This window comes from Electrophorus electricus, chromosome 12 (genome assembly GCF_041902795.1).
Source record: "Electrophorus electricus isolate QZ-2024a chromosome 12, ASM4190279v1, whole genome shotgun sequence".
Lineage (NCBI taxonomy): Eukaryota > Metazoa > Chordata > Actinopteri > Gymnotiformes > Gymnotidae > Electrophorus > Electrophorus electricus.
Window position 1 is genome coordinate 10,248,001 of NC_137508.1, and position 19,544 is coordinate 10,267,544.

The 19,544-nt window shown below is 47.0% G+C and overlaps 1 protein-coding gene across 5 annotated transcripts in view; it reads right to left on the bottom strand.

Annotated features, from left to right (window-relative positions):
- Nucleotides 1-4: 4 nt before the first annotated feature.
- lzts2a (leucine zipper, putative tumor suppressor 2a) overlaps nt 5-19,544 on the bottom strand; it is a 39,769-nt gene continuing 20,229 nt past the window's right edge. For 2 of the 5 annotated variants that reach the window (XM_027023500.3, XM_027023503.3), the window contains 4 exons: nt 4,705-5,247; nt 3,708-4,280; nt 3,246-3,515; nt 6-3,082 (listed from right to left, as the gene is read on the bottom strand). In XM_027023500.3, the coding sequence (XP_026879301.2) occupies nt 2,270-3,082; nt 3,246-3,515; nt 3,708-4,280; nt 4,705-5,220 (2,172 nt within the window). In that variant the 5' untranslated portion in view covers nt 5,221-5,247 and the 3' untranslated portion in view covers nt 6-2,269. Of the gene's footprint in view, nt 3,083-3,245; nt 3,516-3,707; nt 4,281-4,704; nt 5,248-5,406; nt 7,162-14,995; nt 15,359-19,544 lie in introns of those variants that run through there. The other 3 variants (XM_081724759.1, XM_027023501.3, XM_081724760.1) reach the window with 3 other exon arrangements.

The window sequence follows — 19,544 nt, forward strand, 5'->3', positions numbered from 1 at the left end:
CTTATTCTTTTAATTAAAAACATGGTATTTGTCTTTACAAGAAATGTACAACATGAAAATATACATAATTGACTACAAACACTATGGAATGACAAAGAAAACACAAACAGCCATGAAAAAAAAGATGAAAACAAATATGTTACTTTGCTTTGGTCTATTCACAGTGGCTACATCTTTGAGATATTTTGAAATATTTTGTCTTCTTAAAGATTAAAATATGTTGTTGTGTACAGTGTTAGAAATATTTACAGGTGTGTTTTAGTCATGGAGATAGTATGAGATATGATGGGGGAGCTACCTTTGTACACATTTGCATTACTTGTGTGATGAGACTCTGCTGTGATATAACTCAAAAAGCATTATTTCTAATCAGTACAATAGAGCTAATAATCTGATTAGGTTGTGAAAAGCATGAAATTGATTGGATAACACCTTGTCCTCATCCAATCACAGTGCTTCTCGTGTCAAACAGAAATTCAAGTGATAGGCAGTGAGGGCGTAGTGCTACATTTACATGAGCTAACAAGAATTAAAAATATAACCAAACACAAAAACTGACCAGAGTAAACTAACAAACCAGGACATTCTGACTAATACAACGGGTCAGTTTGGCCACTAAGCAACTGTAACCACTAAGCAAATATGCTAGACTCTATGCAGTGGAAACTCTGTGAGCAATAGGGATTAGCACAGTGCCTGATTTGGCTTTTATTTGAGTGGGGAGCAACAAATTCATTTTTCACATAAATATACATTTTCAGGAAAAAGGATTTAAATGTGAAATAAGCACTGAGTTTAGCAAAGAACTGATTGGCACTTGGTAAAAGTAATTTCTAACATTCAGAATTCTATTTTCTATCGAATATAAAATAAACATCATACTATCAGAATGGAATTCTCCATGATGCTCGAAAAGAAATTTCTGCAGACCTCCACACAGAGAAAATGAAAAAAACAAACAACACAGAAAAGCCTTACAAATCACTCATGGAAAATGATCACACCATTAGACTGCATGTTAACGGATATAAGATACAGAACTCTTAAAATCACAAAGTAAGATGAGTTACCACAAAATAGTTTGAGGTGCTATATATGTATATAAAAATATACATCCTATATATTCAATATTCCATTCATATTTATTTTAAAGAATCTGTGCTGTAAAAACAATATTTATATAGTTGGTGTATATACGTATTGTATGTCTTTTGTGGCCACAAATGTTTTAATAGTATTTCAGAAACTGGGCAAACCTAATTTGATATTTATGCCAACACCATCTCTGCTATGAATGAACAGTGGCCCTACCCACTGTGGGTGGAGACATTCCTGACTACAGCATATGTGACCTGTGTGATGTCATATCCAGACATCTTATCTCAACAGAGATCACTATAAATACGATCTCCAGACTACCTGGTGGTAGAATGCTACTGAATCATGCACCCATGCAATTAACTCTACACTGCACTGCAATATTTTTGCACTACTTTGCAATATATGAGGGTTTGAAGAAAATACAGGCAAAATATAATTTGGGCTGCATTTTAAAGATCTACTTAGAAAAATAGTACTTCTAAATAAAGTGATTCGTTTTTGCGTGCTCAGGGAGCAGTGAGCACAGAGAGTTGGATTGATTATTATGTCTTCGTGGACCCCAGTATGAGAACAACAAACACTACTGATGTCTCAACCACTGGTGAGAGGAACTCCAAGAAAGATTGCAATAAACACAACTTGTGTGACCTGACTTGACTCATTGCACTCTGAAGTGCAGAACAGCACACGCAGGTCCTGGAAGACTTGACCATGCCTCTCAAGAGTTCCATGACATCAAATATTAATGGTGATAGAAAGAAGAGGGTGAGGTCTCCATTAGTGCTGGTGCTGCTCTCCCATTAGTGCATTCACTGTGTCCAAACACAAAACACAACAGGCCTATTACAATATGAAGAGTAGAAGTTTCAGGCTGAGAGCCAGTAGAGTAGAGAAAACAACTTTCTAGACCTTTCACACGAACAATTTCCAGTCCCACAGTCCACCTTTCTGGCACATTACCATTTAAACATGTTTTTAAATGTTTCACCACGCAGACAAGGGTTATGGCCATAATAAAAATCTTTTTGTTTAGGAAATACTGCTGAATAAACACTGTCCAACCTGTATATCCATAACACAAACTCAGGTCTAAGAAGGAACACGAGCCCTGTTGTGCATTTGCTGCAATGAGCTCCACGTGGACTGTGGCAGGGGGTGGTGATAGAGGCTAGATCTCAGTGGCTGTGATCTCCTCAAAGTGGATGTCATTGTTGCGTGTGTCAAACTCCTCCATGTCCCTGTTCTCCAGCTCGAGACTTAGCTCCCGCATGACGCGCTCCAGCTCGCGGTTGCGCCGGTACATCTGAATGTAGTTCTGCTGCAGCTGCTTTTGGTAGCGGATCACCTTGTCCTTCTCTTCCTGCCACACACGTCGCTCCTCATCAAAGGCCTCCAGCTGCTCCTCGCTTCTCCTCCTCTCATACATCAGCTCGGCGCGGAGCCGCTCCGCCTGCTGGCGGAGCGCGTGAAGCGTGTCTGTGCTCTGCCGTTGCGCCTTGGCCTCGTCGCTCTCGTATGCCAGCAGCTGCTCCTCGCTGTCGCGGAGGGCGGCGCTGTGGATGTGGGCAGGGCTGTGCAGGCGGGCGATGCCACCTCCACCGCGGCCCTGACCAATGGGCAGGGGCAGGCTCATGCATTGGCCCTTGGAGTAGGGCAGGGCGGCCTGGGCTGCGGCAGGCAGTGTCAGGGCGTCCCTCAGCCGGTTGGACTCCTCCTCCAATCGGCCCACCTTCTCACGCAGCAGCTCGGCCTCACTCTTGCGACGCTGCAGTTCATTCTCACACACCTCCAGCTCCAGCGTGCGGGTGCGCGCCGCCGCATGCGCCTCTTGTGTGCACACCTGGTTGGCCTGCAGCTCTGAGCGCACCTCCCGCAGCTGGGCCTTCAAAGCCACGATCTCGGCCGCCTTCTGGCCCAGTTCTGCCTGAACATCCTTCAACTGTTGCTTCAGCAGGGAGATCTCGCCTGACTTCTGACACACCTGCAGCACAGATACACAGGGGAAATTGTTTGACATGTTAGAACAATACTGAAATAAGTTTGAGAACCAAAGCATTTGCCTACATTTTGCAAGGGACTAAAAACTGCTTAGACTAGCCTTAGCTCAGTTGGATTCTTTTTTCGCGGTCATTAACAAGTCTCACCTCCCACTTTGTCTCCTCCAGACGGGGTCCCAGCTGAGTCTGCTCCCTCTCGATGGAGGCGCACCTTTTCTCCAGTGTCTCGCGCTCCTGCAGCAGCTGGGAGAAGTCCTCTTGCAGTTTCTTCTTCTCCTGCTGCAGCTGGAAGACCTGCAGCTGCAACACCTGCTGCGTGCGCTGCGCCTTCTGCTGCGCCAGCTTCATGCGGGAGGCGCAGGTCTGCCGGAGCTCCTCCAATTCCTGTTCACAGCGCTTCTGCTTCTCCTCGTACACCTGAACATACAGCCAGCATTCAGTCTGCAGCCAGCTGGGAGCTGGAAACAGACTGAGACATTGCTCTACCCATTGCTGAGTCCAACATTTTGGGTTCCACTGATGAAAAATAATGATTAGAAGAAGTTTGTGCTGAGACTGTGCGTTTGTCAGTTCTGATGGCATTTGTGGTTAAGATATGCAGTTCCTCACCTGGCAAATGGCTGCCTCATTTTCGTCCAGATTGTCTCTGAGCTGCTGCAGTTCCAGGTCTCTCTCTCTCAGCTTCTCCTCCAGCTCCCGGATCACAACCTCGTACCCCTCTTGAGGGGCAGGGGACCGGCCACATGACCCGGTGTCTGAGAGTGGCTGGCCGCGCCCACTCAGGGAGCCCGTGCTCTTACTGGAGGAGGAGCGGCCGCTGTCGGAGTTCGAGTGGCCGTGGCTGCCAGCAGCCCGTGTGGGCTCCGCATGTCCAGACGGTGCATCGCTCTGAGCCAGGCTGTAGCCCGTGCTGCTGTACGTAGGCAGGCTGGAGAGTGAGTTGCGCCCCGAGTCCGACATGGTACATGACTGGCTGCTGCGAGCGTTGCGGCCACTGCTGTAAGAGTTGCGCTTCTCAGCACTCACCAGCCCGGCTCCACCACCCGGCAGTAAAAGGTTGAGGCTGCCCTGGCTTTCAGATAGGCTGCCCCCTGGCCGCGGGGAGAGGTACTGCACCGAAGTACGGTTCTTGGGCACTACAGGTTTGAAGGCGGTGGGGCGAATTACAACTTTCTCCATATTCTGTAAACAAAAGCATCAGGTTAGCATGTATTCACATAATCAAACATAATTAAAACTCCCACAGGTATCAGCTGTACATGATCAGAGTACACAAAAGCATTAAAGTTAGTTAAGCTGCTGTTCGGTGAGCCGCTTTTCCAGTTTTTCTCAGGATTCACTGGGTGTCAGTGAGTGTAAATGAGATAGTCCACTGATTAAATGAAATACAGTGAGCAACTAAATAATGATGCGTTGGAGGCTTTGCCACAGCACATCAATCAGTCACACTTCACATTCACGGAGCCTCTGGCCAGCTACACTTTAATAACTAATTTGACGTTGAACCCTGAATCAGTATGTTCCTTTCATAGCCATAAAATAAGCTTCTGGCAGTATGGACATTTCCTCAGGCAAAGGAAGGACTCAGAAAAGGGCACTAACTCACTTTCTCCAGCCTGCCTGACACAGGGATGAGTTTAGGCGGAGGGCCGCCGAGGTTCCCGTTCACAGTCCGGTTGTCCCGCGGCTCCTCTGAGTCACTACAAGGGCTGCACACCGCTGTGTGGTGATCACTCCAGTCACACACCACGTCCTCGCCCACATAGCTGTAGTTCCCATTGCCAGCGGCAACCAGGGCGGAGGTTCTGCCCTTGGTGGGAGGAGCAGGTGGGTGGATAAGGAGCTGCTCCTGGGAGCTGGTACTGCGCAGTGTGCCGTCCCGCTGACGGAAGCAGCTGGTGGCAGCGGCCACGGCGGTGGGCTTGCGGCTTTTGCCGCTGAAGTCACTGGCGGCGCAACAGTGGCGCTCCTGGTAGGTGCGGCCCGAGATCAGGCTGCTGACAGAGCCCATGGTGCCCCCTGTAGGCACGAGCGGGGAGTGTGAGGTAGCGTGGCACAGCTGGATATCGACACTGGACTTGGGGCGATCACAGGGCACAGGCAGTGCCTGAACCAGAGCCATGGCGACCGCGCACGCAACGCACGCACCCTGCAGAGAGAGAGGCAGAAGTCAGAGAAGTTGAAGACCACTATGGAAACAATGGATTCTTCTGTGAAACCTCCATTGGTAAACACAAGCTTCAAAACCTCCATGGTAAACACAAGCTTTAAAAGTTCAGTGTTATCCATCATATTATCAGAATATTACCTTGGTGCCACAAAGGCAGAGTCTTCTGCACATAGCATGGCAAGAGGAAACAAATCAAAACGACAGTAAATATATGAAATTTAACAGCAATCAAACTGCATTGCCTGACAGGGGAGGTGAGCTGTGTTAGCCAGCAGGTTTCAGTGTAGTGGTAGAACTAGGGCCCTGGACACGGTGCGGCTCTTATATTTAGCTTGCAGAGCTGTCTCGCCATGTGGAATAAAGCACGCGGCGAGGCCTGCAAAGAGCCTGCCACTCCAATCAATTCCACCTCCGCCCCTCCCCAGAGTGCTGAAGCACACACTCCCACTGCACTTCAAAGAGCATGCCTCACTGTGACGACGCACTGGGGGAGCACGTTGCCAAGAGAGATCACTCTGCAGTGACATCCGTACAGCCAAGGCTACCAGACGGAGAACAGGAGAGTATGACAAGGGGCGGGGGGTGGGAAGAAAGAGTGAGTGAGAGAAGTTGGGGTGAGAGAGAAAAAAAGAGTGAGGAGAGAGAGGGAGAGAGGAAAGCAGAAACAGGTTCTTGGGTCTTGTCTTATTCTTGGAGACAGAGCCAGTCTTGACGCATAGTTTCTATCTACTCATTCCCCTTTGAAATAATATGAAGTCATCTGTTTTATATGTTAATAAATATGACAAAGACAGATATTTGAAAAGCTCTGGTTCAGAAAAAAATAGCAGAGAAAATGGGGATGTTCCGTCTTCTCTGAAAATACAAGCACACCACACTACATTCTGAGATTTAGAGACCTGTCTCTTTGCCTTTCATGCCAAATATATAAGACAAAAAAGAGATTGGTCACTGTGTGACACTGTTTGTAACACAAATATAGTCATTTCTAGACAAATAGAGAGTACAGAGACATTTGGGTTCCTCCTGCTGCATAGGCAGCACTGAGCAGAAGGATTAAAGCCAGGATCTTTCAGCTTGCTCTGCATGGTTGGTCTGCTCACATGGAACCCAGCTGTTCCTATACGAGGTGCCACTCCAGATGAGGTCTAGATTCTGCTGGGGTCAATGTGACAGGTCTAAGCGTGGGATGGCATCACTTCCCAAGATTAGTGAGGCTCATGGTTGACCCTGATCCCGCTGTCCGTCATGCTGCCTGAAAGAATCCATCCCTGAAATAAGTGTCCCAGTGTGTGTTGGTGGCAGTCAAATGAGCTGAGTTTGCAGATAGGCCAACATGAATCTTATATTCTGTACATCAAAAGAAGGATTTTTTTTAATTAACTTACTGACATTACAAATGAAGTCACAAGTTAAAATAGTAAAAATAGAAAGCATGGCACCTAGTGTGAGAAAGTATGGTGCTCAGAGCACTCCACCAACGTGAGTATCAGGTATTCATGGTCCTGTGGGTGTTTTGCAAAACATAATTTCCCATCCCTCTCCTTCTCTTCAACACACTGTTCACACACCTCTGCAGCACAGCAGAAATACCCTGCTCCAATTTCAAAACACAGCAGTGCTCACAGAAGTGCAAAACAACACCTCTTCAAGTTTTTGTGCAATACTAAAGCTTTGTGAAATAAATTATATGCGCAGGGTGACTGCACACCTCCCTTTGTGGAAAGAGATGTCAGCAGAGAGGTCAAAAAGGGGCTGAGTTTTAAACAGTGTCCATCACTCACTAACCCACTGCTCTAGCTTCTCAGGCCGGCATCATCATGGTTCACTTCACCCACCTTATTTTCGCACACCCCTCAGTCCACCTTCAGCTTCGGTCCACCCACATGTGAGTCACAGAACACACGGTCTGCACCGTCTCTCCTCCCTCCAAAATCGCCCTCCCCCCTACCCACACACACAACCCCCTACTCAAATATGCCAAGTCTAGGATAATAAGATTATAGAATGATCATGACCTGGCTCCTCTACCACCCCATGGGAAGTTTTATGTGGGCAGTGCCTGGTGTGAGTGAGATCAAGCCCCACCTCTGCTCTTGGGTTGCCTCCTAGATCCTGATTCTTGCTCCTCGCAACTCTCTTTGCCCCACCTTAATACTGGATTCCTCTTGGAGTGACATGGCACCTACATCTCAAACCCATTTCCATCAGAAAGAACATCAATCTGAACCAAACATAAAATTCTCCGTGTGGTACAGTGACCTATCATTGCCCAAATTAAACAGACCAGGTCTTCCATCCTGCTCCTTCATCTCCTATGTTGCGAAAGCAATCTAGTGCAGTGGTCGTCCACTGCAAGTGTTTCTAATCAAAGTCACAGTGAGAGCCTGGACCGGCAACTCAAATCCCGTTACCATAAGTCTTAATGGCTCCGGCGCTGCCGGAAAGGATTAGTGGCGAGGTATGAACCTCCTGCTCGGCCTCTTGCTGGAAGCTGGGCGAGTTGGGGCGGGAAGCCGAGGCATCGAGTGCAAAACCCAGCCCAGCACAGGACAGATCTTGCCGCCCGAGCCATGCCCCAGATCTCACCGCCCAGCCCCCGGCAGACCTAATCTCATTGGGATGCACACACTGCCTCTGGGCCCAGGTCATTTGATGTGCATTCACATTCTGATCAAAGAACCTTCCCATGGACACATTGTCCGTGAAGGTGGGGGTGTCCTGCACACGCCCAAGCTTGCTGTTCAAATAGCAGGCTTAGGGAGGACCTGGCTCACACAAACCCGCCTCTTTGGAGAGGTGTGCTCACTGTTTCAGTGACTCATTAATAGAGACAGAGCATAGTTATCTGTGTACTATCTCTCAAGACAAACTTAAATGAAAGTGGAACTCAAATATTGCAAGGCTGACAACTTATGTTAGCACACTCAACTCAAGTACAACACAGAAAAGTACTAATTTCTAAGCTTTTTTGTGGATATATTTTTTGTGGGTTAACACTCTCTCACACAATCAATGGTAAGGAAACACTGGAAATATAATCATATTATGTTATACTTACATGTTGACATGTGTGTCCTGTAAACTTTAAACAGAGTTCCAGCAAGTGAAATGAGTCAAACTCTCTATAGAGTGGTAACTCACTATAAAGGCCAAAATCAACAAAAAATAACTCAATGTTTCTCATTTGAGAGCAAATGAACCAGTTCTAATTATAGAAGCCTAGCATGGCAGGAGCAGAATAAAGATGTGAAAGTGATCCCTGAATTAATGACACCATCATGTCCTGAACAGTTGGGCTATGTTTGCTTACAGCACTGACAGGACACTGAGAACATCTGACCTCCTTCCAGCTTCACCGCCCTCTTTTTTTTTTTACAATCTCAAAATATCATGAGGTCCAGTTCTGAGTCACCCTCTCTACCACACTGCCTGTCCTTACATCTCTGTCCCTTCACCTCTTCCTTTTACTAGTCTGTTTTCTTTGTTACTTTTTCCTGTGTCCTCAAGCCTCTTTCCTTCCGTCCAGATCTTTGCACACCTGGCTGCTCATTTCCTTTCCCATTTCCCATTCCTGTACTGTAGGCTTTTAGACTGTTTGACCCCCTAAACACACACACACACACACACACACACTCCTTCCTGTTACCCAGAGTAGCCCATTGCTCCTCTCATCATCTTACTTACTTCGGTCCCTCTCACACCCCACAGGTGTGTGGCGTAAATCAGTGGCATGGAGAGATAGGGATCTGTGTCCTGCTCCTGTCACACAACACTGGCCCACCCCAGGGAGCTCTTACTGGACACCCAGCACTATGCCTCTCGGCCTCTCCGCTGGGACACTTCCTGTCAGCTGCACCCCTATTGTCTCTCTCCATGAAACAGCATGACTATCTAGGGACAGTCTTGGAATGATACGCAAACATTTCTACTGTGGTTTATAAACATAAGCGCACACACACACACACACACACACACACACACACACACACACACACACACACACATGCACACATATGCGCACACACACTCACATGCACATACACATGCGCGCACACACACTCACACACACACTCACACACACACAAGCACACACACACAAGCACACACAAGCACACACACACAAATGTACTGAAGTCATTGTATGCCTCTAAGCAGACTGGCTCATATCTACAGGAGAAAACACTAGGATCTCCACAAAGCACAATGCTGTACTGCTCAGAGTGCAAGTGGAAGTTTGAGCATTGGGTTACCATGCTACTCAATTATTCATAAATGTTGAGGAGATTCGTTTCAGAAATTAGGCTTAATAATTAGTTGCACGGTTACTTTAACAGGGCAGGAAGCATACAGTGTTATGCCGTGCATGATCTAGGAGTAAATCTCAGAGCAGGAGCCATCTACCTGCCTGCACTCAAAACAGGACACATAGTTTAGTGCAGTCTTGTGATGCTCTTCCTTGAGTGGGTTTCTAGCACAGATGAATAACTTTGAGACTTCTGTGTTTCTGACTGCATTAATACACCACCTGTTCTCCACAGCAGGCCAGTTAATCTATTAAGATGGGACAGTGTGAGCACAAGAGAAAGGGAGGTCACCAGGACACAGCAGCACAGCGGAGGAGCCGCAGACAGATTGCAGAACAGGGTATTCAGGCTGCCACAAAGCTTTGGGTGGAGCTGTTTAATAAGGTTTTGGCCAGAGTTCATAGAGGTTGTCTGATTGAAGTACTAATGACTTCCATTCACTCCCAGTCTTTCGCACACCATCAGTATGGGCTTTATCTACTTTCGCACCGAGTCCAAATGAACATGTGCATGCAACAATTTTCAGTAGTTTTAGAATAAAAAACAAGAATTCTTAATAAAGAAATCTGGCACAAGTTTCATTCCTGATGATGGGTCCAAACGTTATTATTATATTTCTTTTCTACATGCGCTGATGTGGTAACTACAATTTAAATGGAGTCAATGGGACGTTCGCGGCGTCAAAGAGGCGTGCTCATGACTTGTGAATGGCAGCAGGGAAGGAGAAGCCCATGGACCTGGAAAATCCCCATCGCTGCCTGGTGACGCAGCGAACTCAACCAAACAGAGACGGGCAGAGTGTCTCCTTTCAGTGCAAGTGATTTGCACTCAGGAGCTGTACCTCGCACAATGGACGTCAGAGAGCAGCGGCAAGAGTCTTAAGTTTAATTCAACAACATTTCCCTGTGCCAGATCTACCCTTAAGGATATGAAAGGAATAATCTACTCTGTGTGGGAGCGTTTGTGAAGGAAACAGCATCTAACTTGACATGTCAGAAAACCATGAAAGAGAGGGAGAAATAAAATTGTTGAAGCAGAGGTCAAATACTGGATTTGATCATCAATCCATGCTAAAGGGCAGAGTGATGAGTCACAAATTCCTTTAGTATGTGATCTCCCACTGAGCTAAGAAAAACACACTCAAATCCCTCAAACTTCATTGAGTGCTCAAGGCCTGAAAATGTACCTTCACAAAGCACAGCCTAAAACAAGGAGAAAGTATCGAGCTGAACACTAAAAAAGCCTCAACCCCCTCTGCGTGAAGCTGCTGCCTCGACCCATCCCCCACTGCCAGGGTTAACTCCTTATAGCTTCTTCTCCTCACTATGCTGGTCCTGTACGTCTTTGTTGAAATGCTGGATCGAATTAAAAAACCCTGTAGAACAAGGGTAATTGGCTCACTAAGGTTTTTTTTTTTTTTAAATCATTGCCAACCTGTTGCTTTCGCAGGCTTTTGGCTTGTAGCTGTGTTTGGGGATGTTGCCATGGCGCACTAAGGCCTACATTTGTGCAGCCTGAGGTGAAAGCTCAACATTAGAGGAAAAGGCGGGAACTGGGGTGGGGTGGGGTGGGCAGAATACGAGGCTAAGCAGGATCAAGACTAAGAAAAAGAGAAGGAAGAATGTTTGCGCATGTAAGACACATATGGCCAATTTCCTGGACCTAGTATTGTCCTAATCCAAAGCTTAGAATGTTCAATGATGAATCAGCAGTGATATTTCAATTTAGCTTATTTCATGGCTTACTTAACTAGGCTTAATTCATGTCAAGCGAAGCAGCCCATACCGAGTCTTAGACAGACATGAGGTAGTGGATATAAAAGAAAGAGTGAGTGAGAGCAAGAAAGAGACCAGCAGAGACGCAGGCTAAAGGTCGTTACACAGGCTCTTCGGCACCTCAAAGCATATGGGCTGTATTAAAGGCCAGGTGGTGCAGGAGCTGGACCTGTCACCCAGTGCTCTCAGAGCCAGCTAGTCTCCTTGCCCCTGTCCCAGTCTCCACAACCAGCCATCTCACTACAGAGCCCGCTGATTCCACACCGTCCAATGAGATACAGTGTGTCTCCTACACAATGCCACCATGGAGCCACCGCCATCTGGGAAGATGTAACCTGTCAATCAACACAGCGGACAGAGCTTTTTCTGCCCACCGTGCAATGCTACCGGGTCCACACTGGCACACGCCCGAGTCGAGCCGGCTGTTTTTACCCAGGTCTGTGCCAGAGAGGCATCTAGGAACTGCTGGAACCTGGTCAGTCTGAACAAACCCTGATCATCTCCTACAGGATGTGATTATGAAAACTGCTTGTAACAGCCAGCATAGATTTAGAGCAAGAAAGATTTAAAGCTATCAATGGATATTATAATGAAGAGCCATGCCAAGTCCACACACACACACACACACACAGTATGGTTGTAGTAAGTCCCACCTCCTGATCGGTAAGCCACATTTAGAGCCACAGAGGAAATGTTACCTTATCTTATGTTTTCTTATTTGCAATCCACAGCACCTGGATGAGTCTCTATATAAAAGCATTATAGTAATAGAGCATGGGGTTGCCCTGCGAGTTCCTAAACCCTACTTTGCTCATACTGGACTTTTCCCACCCACAACGTCTCTCCTTCCATAGTCCTTCCTTGCCCAGTTTCAAGCCCTTGTCACCCTGTCGAACAGCGTTTTCAAGGTGCACAGAGGCCTGTCGGTGTGAAGGGTCACCAAACACCCGCTTTGCGCTTAACTGCTCTGCTAGAGCCATCGGGAGCGCTGGACTGCTTATGCCCCCTCCACCACTCCCCAACGCTACAGCAGGGATTTCCAACCGCTAATGATCATTTATCCCAGGCCAGCGGTCAGAGAGTCAGCGATTGGCGAGAGGATCGGCCAGGAGAGGTGGTGCGGTCACGCCACGTTAATGCCTCTCCCGACTGACGCCTTTAGAGCGGCCATTCTGCCGAGATGCCGCCAAGTGGACGGGAATGAACCACTGGAATGCTCACTCTTGATGCGGCGCGATCACAAGGACGGGTCACTGAGCAGCATTTATGACCATATTAGATATCAGCTGCAATCAGCAGGAAAGGAAGAGAGAGAGAGAGAGAGAGAGAGAGAGAGAGAGAGAGAGAGAGACCCGAATCTGTCTAATACACATAGCAGAGATGGGACATGAGGTATAGGTACTGTTCAGCCATTTTATAGCCATTTCTAAAGCTAGTTTTGTTCACACTCAATTACACGGCTTGACAGTTTGGCCTGGGATGTGTGTGGCTGAGTTTAATCTCTATTTCACAGCCATGTCTAGGCAACTAAATCTGGGTTTAAGGACATTTCATGAGACATGGCCTTCATCAAGCCACAGCACTTCAACAAACAGTTTTCCATCTCAGTTTCATCCACTTTATTGCATAACCATTTTATAACTGAAATATATTTTTATGTATTAATGACAAGCAATATTCCGTGCCATCATGACTGTTACGAGCTGAGCTTGGTGCAGGGTGCATAAATTTGAGCTTCAGTGGTATGGAGGAGAGGACCCCGGGGGTAAATGGATTTCCACACCAGCCCTTACATAACCAGCACGAGTCAAACTATGCTGGCATGAATATATGATTTAGAAAGTGTGTATGTGGTGAAGTACGCAGCAGCCACAGACAGCAGAGGGAAACTTCCTCAGCTTAGAGTTTGAAAACATGTAAACGGGCCGCAGCGAGGAGAACAGGAAAGGGCTGTGGACGAAGGCCACTCCGGCACTTCAGATTCCAGGCGAGCTCAGACGAAAAGGTATGGCATGGAAAGTTCTGATTCAGGCGCTCAGCTGAGCCTGGCTCAGGGCTAATGAGCTCTCGCTCTCCACACACGTGTACAGGTCTGCAGTTTGGGCCTTATATAAATACCTGGCACTTTTGTCTCATGCATGGAAATACTGCAGAGGAGAGGAGAGGAGAGGAGAGGAGAGAAAAATCTCCTCAAATTTTCCAAGCCCTGGTCTCCGTCCACCTCCGTGACCTCAGACGCAGGTATACCCCCACACTATGTCCACTGCCGTCCAGAACTATGCCACATGTCAGACACTCAGAGGCCATTTTGAATTGGGCTTGATATCCTATACCAGCATGGCAAGGTTCTGACATGCACCAAACTTCCTTAAAAAGACAAAGGCAACAGAAGTGTGTAAGGGCACCTTTCAAAGCTCTCTCCCATATGAGAGTGATTTAACACATCTATTATTTTCCAGCTCGGTGACGTAAGCACCCCTACCCCCACCACTGGTGATCTCATCTGGTTAAAGCAATGTTAGCATGCTGCTGACTTACAGTGACAGACCATGCTATTTTAGGTTAGCACTGTACATAGGTCTACCATTAAGCTGAGTCAGACCACAAATTCCAGTCTCAGTAAACTATGAGAAGGAACACAATGGAAACTTCATACTAGTGTCAAACCACCTCAACAAACATGACTGCAGGTTCCCTCAGAAGAATTAAAAGACAACAGAAAACATGCCAGGCAATCGAGTACTGACCCTATGCTGTAGTATTACATGTACCATAAATAGTTTTCTTTGTAATTTGAGAATAAATAATGTTTACAGTATCACCTTTATATGTGTTTGTGCGCGTGTGTGTGTGTGTGTGTGTGTGTGTGTGTGTGTGTGCGCATGCGTGCACACGTGTGTGTGTGTTTTTGTATGTGCGTGCGTGCGTACGTGTGTGCACGCGCGCGTGCGTGTGTGCATTTTGGTATGTGTGTGCGTGCGTGTGTGTGTACGTGTGTGCGTTTTTGTGCGTGTGTGTGTGCGTGAGAGAGAGAGACTGGCACATCTACGCCTGTTGTCCAGTATGTTAATGGCCCCTTCACCCTAAGCAACACTCCCAAACACAGCCCTTTCCCAGAAGCCTAGACCAAATGGGCCAGCCTGTGTAAGTCCATTACTCCAGAGAGAGGCTCATTATTACTCCACTGAGGGAGGCCCGGCACCAGCAACAGCCTGAAAACACACACTCTGACAGGAGTCCACCATGCCGGAAACACACAGAGCCACGCTACAGAGAAAACACATGTGCTCAAATGCACAGGTAGCACAGAGATTAGTAGACCTTTGCTTTTAGTGTAATAAATAGTGTAATAGCAGCTGGTAAACACAGGCCCATCTCCCTCAAAGACCCCTAACAAAGCTTGTAGACCTCTTTGCTTTTCTTCATTGTACTGTGTATGCCCCACCTCGAGACTACTCACTTCTCTAAGGTTGGAAAGTTAATCATTCATCTTGATCACTTTAAACTGCTCAGGGCTTTGTCTCTAAAGCATCGGCAGTAGTTTGAACTTTACCATGCGCTTGTTTGTGTGTGTGTGTGTGTGTGTGTGTGTGTGTGGGGGTGTGTGTGTGGGTGTGTGTGGGCTGTAAAATATCTAACACATACCCATAGCGTTCTGCATGGCAGCTTCCTCGCGTCTCCACTGTGTGCCCTGCAGTCAAACTAAGTGCACAGTCCCAAGCTGCTCATGCCGTTCCTTGGCTTTGCTCTCTGTCCCCTTCTCTCCGTCTCACACACTCACATGCTCTTGCTCTCTCTCACATACTCCCTTGCGCGCGCGCACACACACACACACTCATACACACACACACTCTCCGCTCCCTGCTCCTCCTCCCATCCTCCTCTTCTCGTCAAACTTTCCTCTCTTTGCCCCGTCCGTTCACTGTGAAGCACCTTCCTCTGCTCTGCTCTGTCTCGGCTGGGTTGTCCTAGCACCGCCCCCTACCCCTCTCACTTTTGAGTGCAGGCTCCCCTCCCTCACGTGTCTAATCCCTTCACATGCTGGGGCTCAGTCTCTCTCTGCTTGTTGCCTTCTCTCTCTCGCTCGCTCACGCACTCACTGGCTCGCTCTCTCTCTCGCTCTCTCTCTCTCTCTCGCTCTCTCTCTCTCTCTCTCTCTCTTTCCCCCCCCCCTTTTCCGTCTACTCTTTTTCTAGAAAGGTGGGGGTGGGGCTCACTTCCTGCTTCACCTCTAATGCTCTTCTGCCCCTATGATGTGACTGATGATTGTCCATCTGTTTGTTCCTCTCTCTTTCTCTCTCCCTTTATCTCTCTCTCTCGCTCTCTCTCGTTTTCCTTCTCTCATAAACGTCTTTTTCAGTTCAATTTCTTAGTGTTGCACAACAAGATCTTCTTAAGAAAGCTGAAGCACAGAGAGACGGAACACACAAACCTCACAAAACCTAGACAAGTGTAGCACATATATGCACTGCAGTGCATTTTCACTGAACACACCGTCGTACTGTATAATCACCACATTCATTATCAATGGGCAGTAGAAAACTAAAGCTAATCACCACATTCATTATCAAAGAGCTGCAACAAACTAAAGCCAATCCCCACATACATTATCAAAGGGCAATATAAATGCTATGCTCTGGAGTTGGGAATAAGAAATCAGTGTGTGAAAGGAGCTTTCCTCTGAGCCCACTCCAGGACAAGCAGCCCACAGGCACCTTCCCCCTGGTGAAGTAAGAAGGGACGGTAGAGGCCATTCATGCATCTGGCCCCTCCTCTGCCTCGGTTACTGCCCATCGCTGCACTGAATACACGTAGGCAAGAAAGTGCGGCGTGCCGACTCCAAGCCGAACACAGGGCTGGGAAGGCCCGCGAGCCCAGAGCAGTGTGGGGCTGCAGACACAGGGGCAACAGTGAGGAACCATCAGCGACGCATGAGCATCTGAGTGATTCATGGACCTTCACGCCCTCCAGGGAAGTTATCATATGAACATGAACTGCACATAAACTTGCCAGGGGACTTAACTTGATATTGCACACACACACACACACACACACACACACACACACACACACACACACACACACACAGAGACACACACACACGTATCTTTTTTAAAGAGTTGGAAAGGATAGAGGAGTGCTTGGGGATCATAATGCACAGGCCATGTTGCTTGATTGGGCCTGCATTGGGGGATGGGACATTTGGAAGTTTCCTGTCCCGTCTGACCACAACTGAGCTCCACACAGGGGCAATGCAGTGGTCAGAAGGGAGCAGATTCAGGGTAACTAAAGATGGAGCTGGGGGGTCAACAGGTTGTGCTGCACTCTAATCCAACATACAACCAGCCATCTGATCAACCTCACACACTTGCACAAAGAGAAGCCCTCACATGCTACTGCCAAACACTTAACCCCTCTACTGGGGGTGGAGAGGTACGCAGGAACAAAAGGACAAAGGGCTGAAGAGGGATGGTGGTGTTGTGGAGGGCTGGGGTGTTGGGCAGTAGGGTGTTGGGCAGTAGGGTGTTGGGCAGTAGGGTGTTGGTGTTGTTGGGGGTGGTGGTTTTGAGGGGGAGTGTTGCTGCCCTGATGAGGCCCACAGTACACTGAGCATGTTGTTTTTGGAGGGACTTTGAGATGAACTGTGAACTTTCCTACTGATGTGAAAACGTCCACACATGCCACAATTAACCCTAGAAGATAGCATGGATCAGTCAGCACTGGCAAGCATGAAAATAAGATGCGCTGCGTCTACGTGTTCTGGTTTTTGAGGCAGAGCTTGACCGGATTTGTATAGGGATTAATCTCAGTTAACACTCTCTGAAAAAAATATCGCAGCTCTCCAAAGGATGTCTTTTCTTCTCTCTGTCTGTGCAAGTCTGCATCTGTGAAAGAGCCTAGAGTCCATGCCAGTCTGCTAATGCATGTGTGTGTGCAAGAGGGCATGTTAGATATGTGTGTGTGTGTTTGTTTGTGTGTGCGCGCTGCTGAGCATACCCCATGGCCCTGATAGGGTAATCCAATAGTTTTCAGTTCATCAATCCAGCACTTTCAGAACAGCTTCAACTCAAAGTTTTCAATCATTAATACTAACCTCACAAACCTCTCAGCTCCTTTGACTACAGAGAAATATACACACATTTATATGCATAAAATATCACGCTATGTGGTAAGAACAAACTATATGCAAACAAACTACACACACACAGTTTGAGTCTATGCAGTTTGGTGATGACAGAGAGAGAGAGAGAGAGAGAGAGAGAGAGAGAGAGAGAGAGAGAAAGAGGTACAAAGAGACAGAAAGAGCAGGTGAAACTTCCATCCCTCTGGTGCAATTATGGAGTCACCCAGTATAAAATCAGCTTTAATAACAATGGCGTGAATGTCAATCAGACATGATCCCGGCTACAGCAGTGCCTCTGCTTTCCCATCTGAGCTGAAGAGGAGGAGGGTCAAGGACCAGAGGAGCAGGCAAACGCTACGCAGCCTTTAGCCCTCTAGTGTTTTTCAGGGAGCTTCCATTCTTAGACTCCCTGAAGGACTGGAGAGACGTGTAAGACCAGAGCCTCATTATATGTGTGATAATGTGATTTATGTTTTAGGTCTAGAAAGAACATTTTCTGGCAGTATGGGGAAGTGCATTTTTACAGGTAGTCTAAACTAAATTTTTAGTGAGAGGTCAACTCACTTTTACACAGTTCCAAAGGCAGTCTAAAGCAGACCTGAAGCATATGACAGACTGCTCACCACCCAGGGTCAGTACATCACATATAACACCTCCACTTAGCTCTCACTACAGATGGCATCTTTAATTTGCATAAAAACACTGCAGCAACCTCTCGATATAAAAATATTATAACATGAAAAAATAGTAACAGTGATGATTAAGAAGGAACTGACAATGGTGAAATGAAGTTTATATAAGTGAGTCACCTTTCACCAAGTAACTGGTAGCAGGTGATGAATAATTAGAAAAACAATGACAGTGGAATAAATATACGTCACAATACAGAGACATCAACAAAGAAGCAAATCAAAAAAAAAATCAAAAAATCAAAAATCTAACTTCTCTGTTGAAAACCTGTCACCAATATCATTACTGAAAATATTCTCCATTCTGGCTCCCAAACGGTGGGATGAACAGCAGAGACCCTTGCAGTCTTCAAATGCAGACTTATCTATTTGTGAAATATTTAGAATGACTATTGAACCTACACATGTTGGGTAACTGAAAGTCTAGCACATACAGTGTGATATTGTTTGCTTATTGCACTTATTGTTGTCTGAGATAGAGCTTATACTTGTTTTACAATTCGAGATATCAGCATTGATCCCTGTATTGCAACAGAATTCTAGATCAAAGGTATCATAAACTCTAAGAGAGGGAGGGAGAGAGAGAAGGGGGGGGGAGAGAGAGAGAGAGAACGTTAGAAGAGCACAAGGGTTTAGAAGTAGAGAGGAGAAGGGTGGGGAAATGGAACGAGGAGCCACCATCCAGGACAATGGAGGGAAACAGGCGGTAAATCCCTCAGAGACATGAGCAGCATCCACTCTTTTTATGGGACAGGGCAACGAGGTAACACTTGGTACCTATTAAAACATACGCGCGCACCCACAAGCACTCTCACACACGCACGCTCACACGCACACATTGCACGCTCAGTAAATCTTCACAGGAGAATGGTGGGAGCAGGCAGTATTTTAGGCAGTTCACTCTGCACGCCTGTAAGTTCACTTTCCATTGACTCCCAGCATGCTTTGGGCTTTTGTTCCTCTGGCATTCAGAGAGGGCCAGGCGTGTGTCTGTGCCGGGCCAGCCAGCGGATCCGAGCCCTGTGAGCAACTGAAGAGGGCCAGTACAATCAACCACACAGACAAACACAGATGTCCTCAAACAGTCATGCAGGTGCACCTTTATCCAGTCCACATGTCCATCATACTGATCCTGCAGACACTTCCACACTGTCCCACACTCACACACATACCCCCTCATTGAGGGATTCTCATACAGGTTACACAAAAACAAGCGCACACATACACACACACACATTTTTTTTATACCCAAAGAGAGAGAGAGAGAGCGCGAGAGAGCCAGTGATACTCATTTGTATCTGAGTCATAAACAACATAAGATATAAGATACATGGTTTGGGAGTATTTTGGATAGAATATATTGCTGTTTCTTGTCATTCAG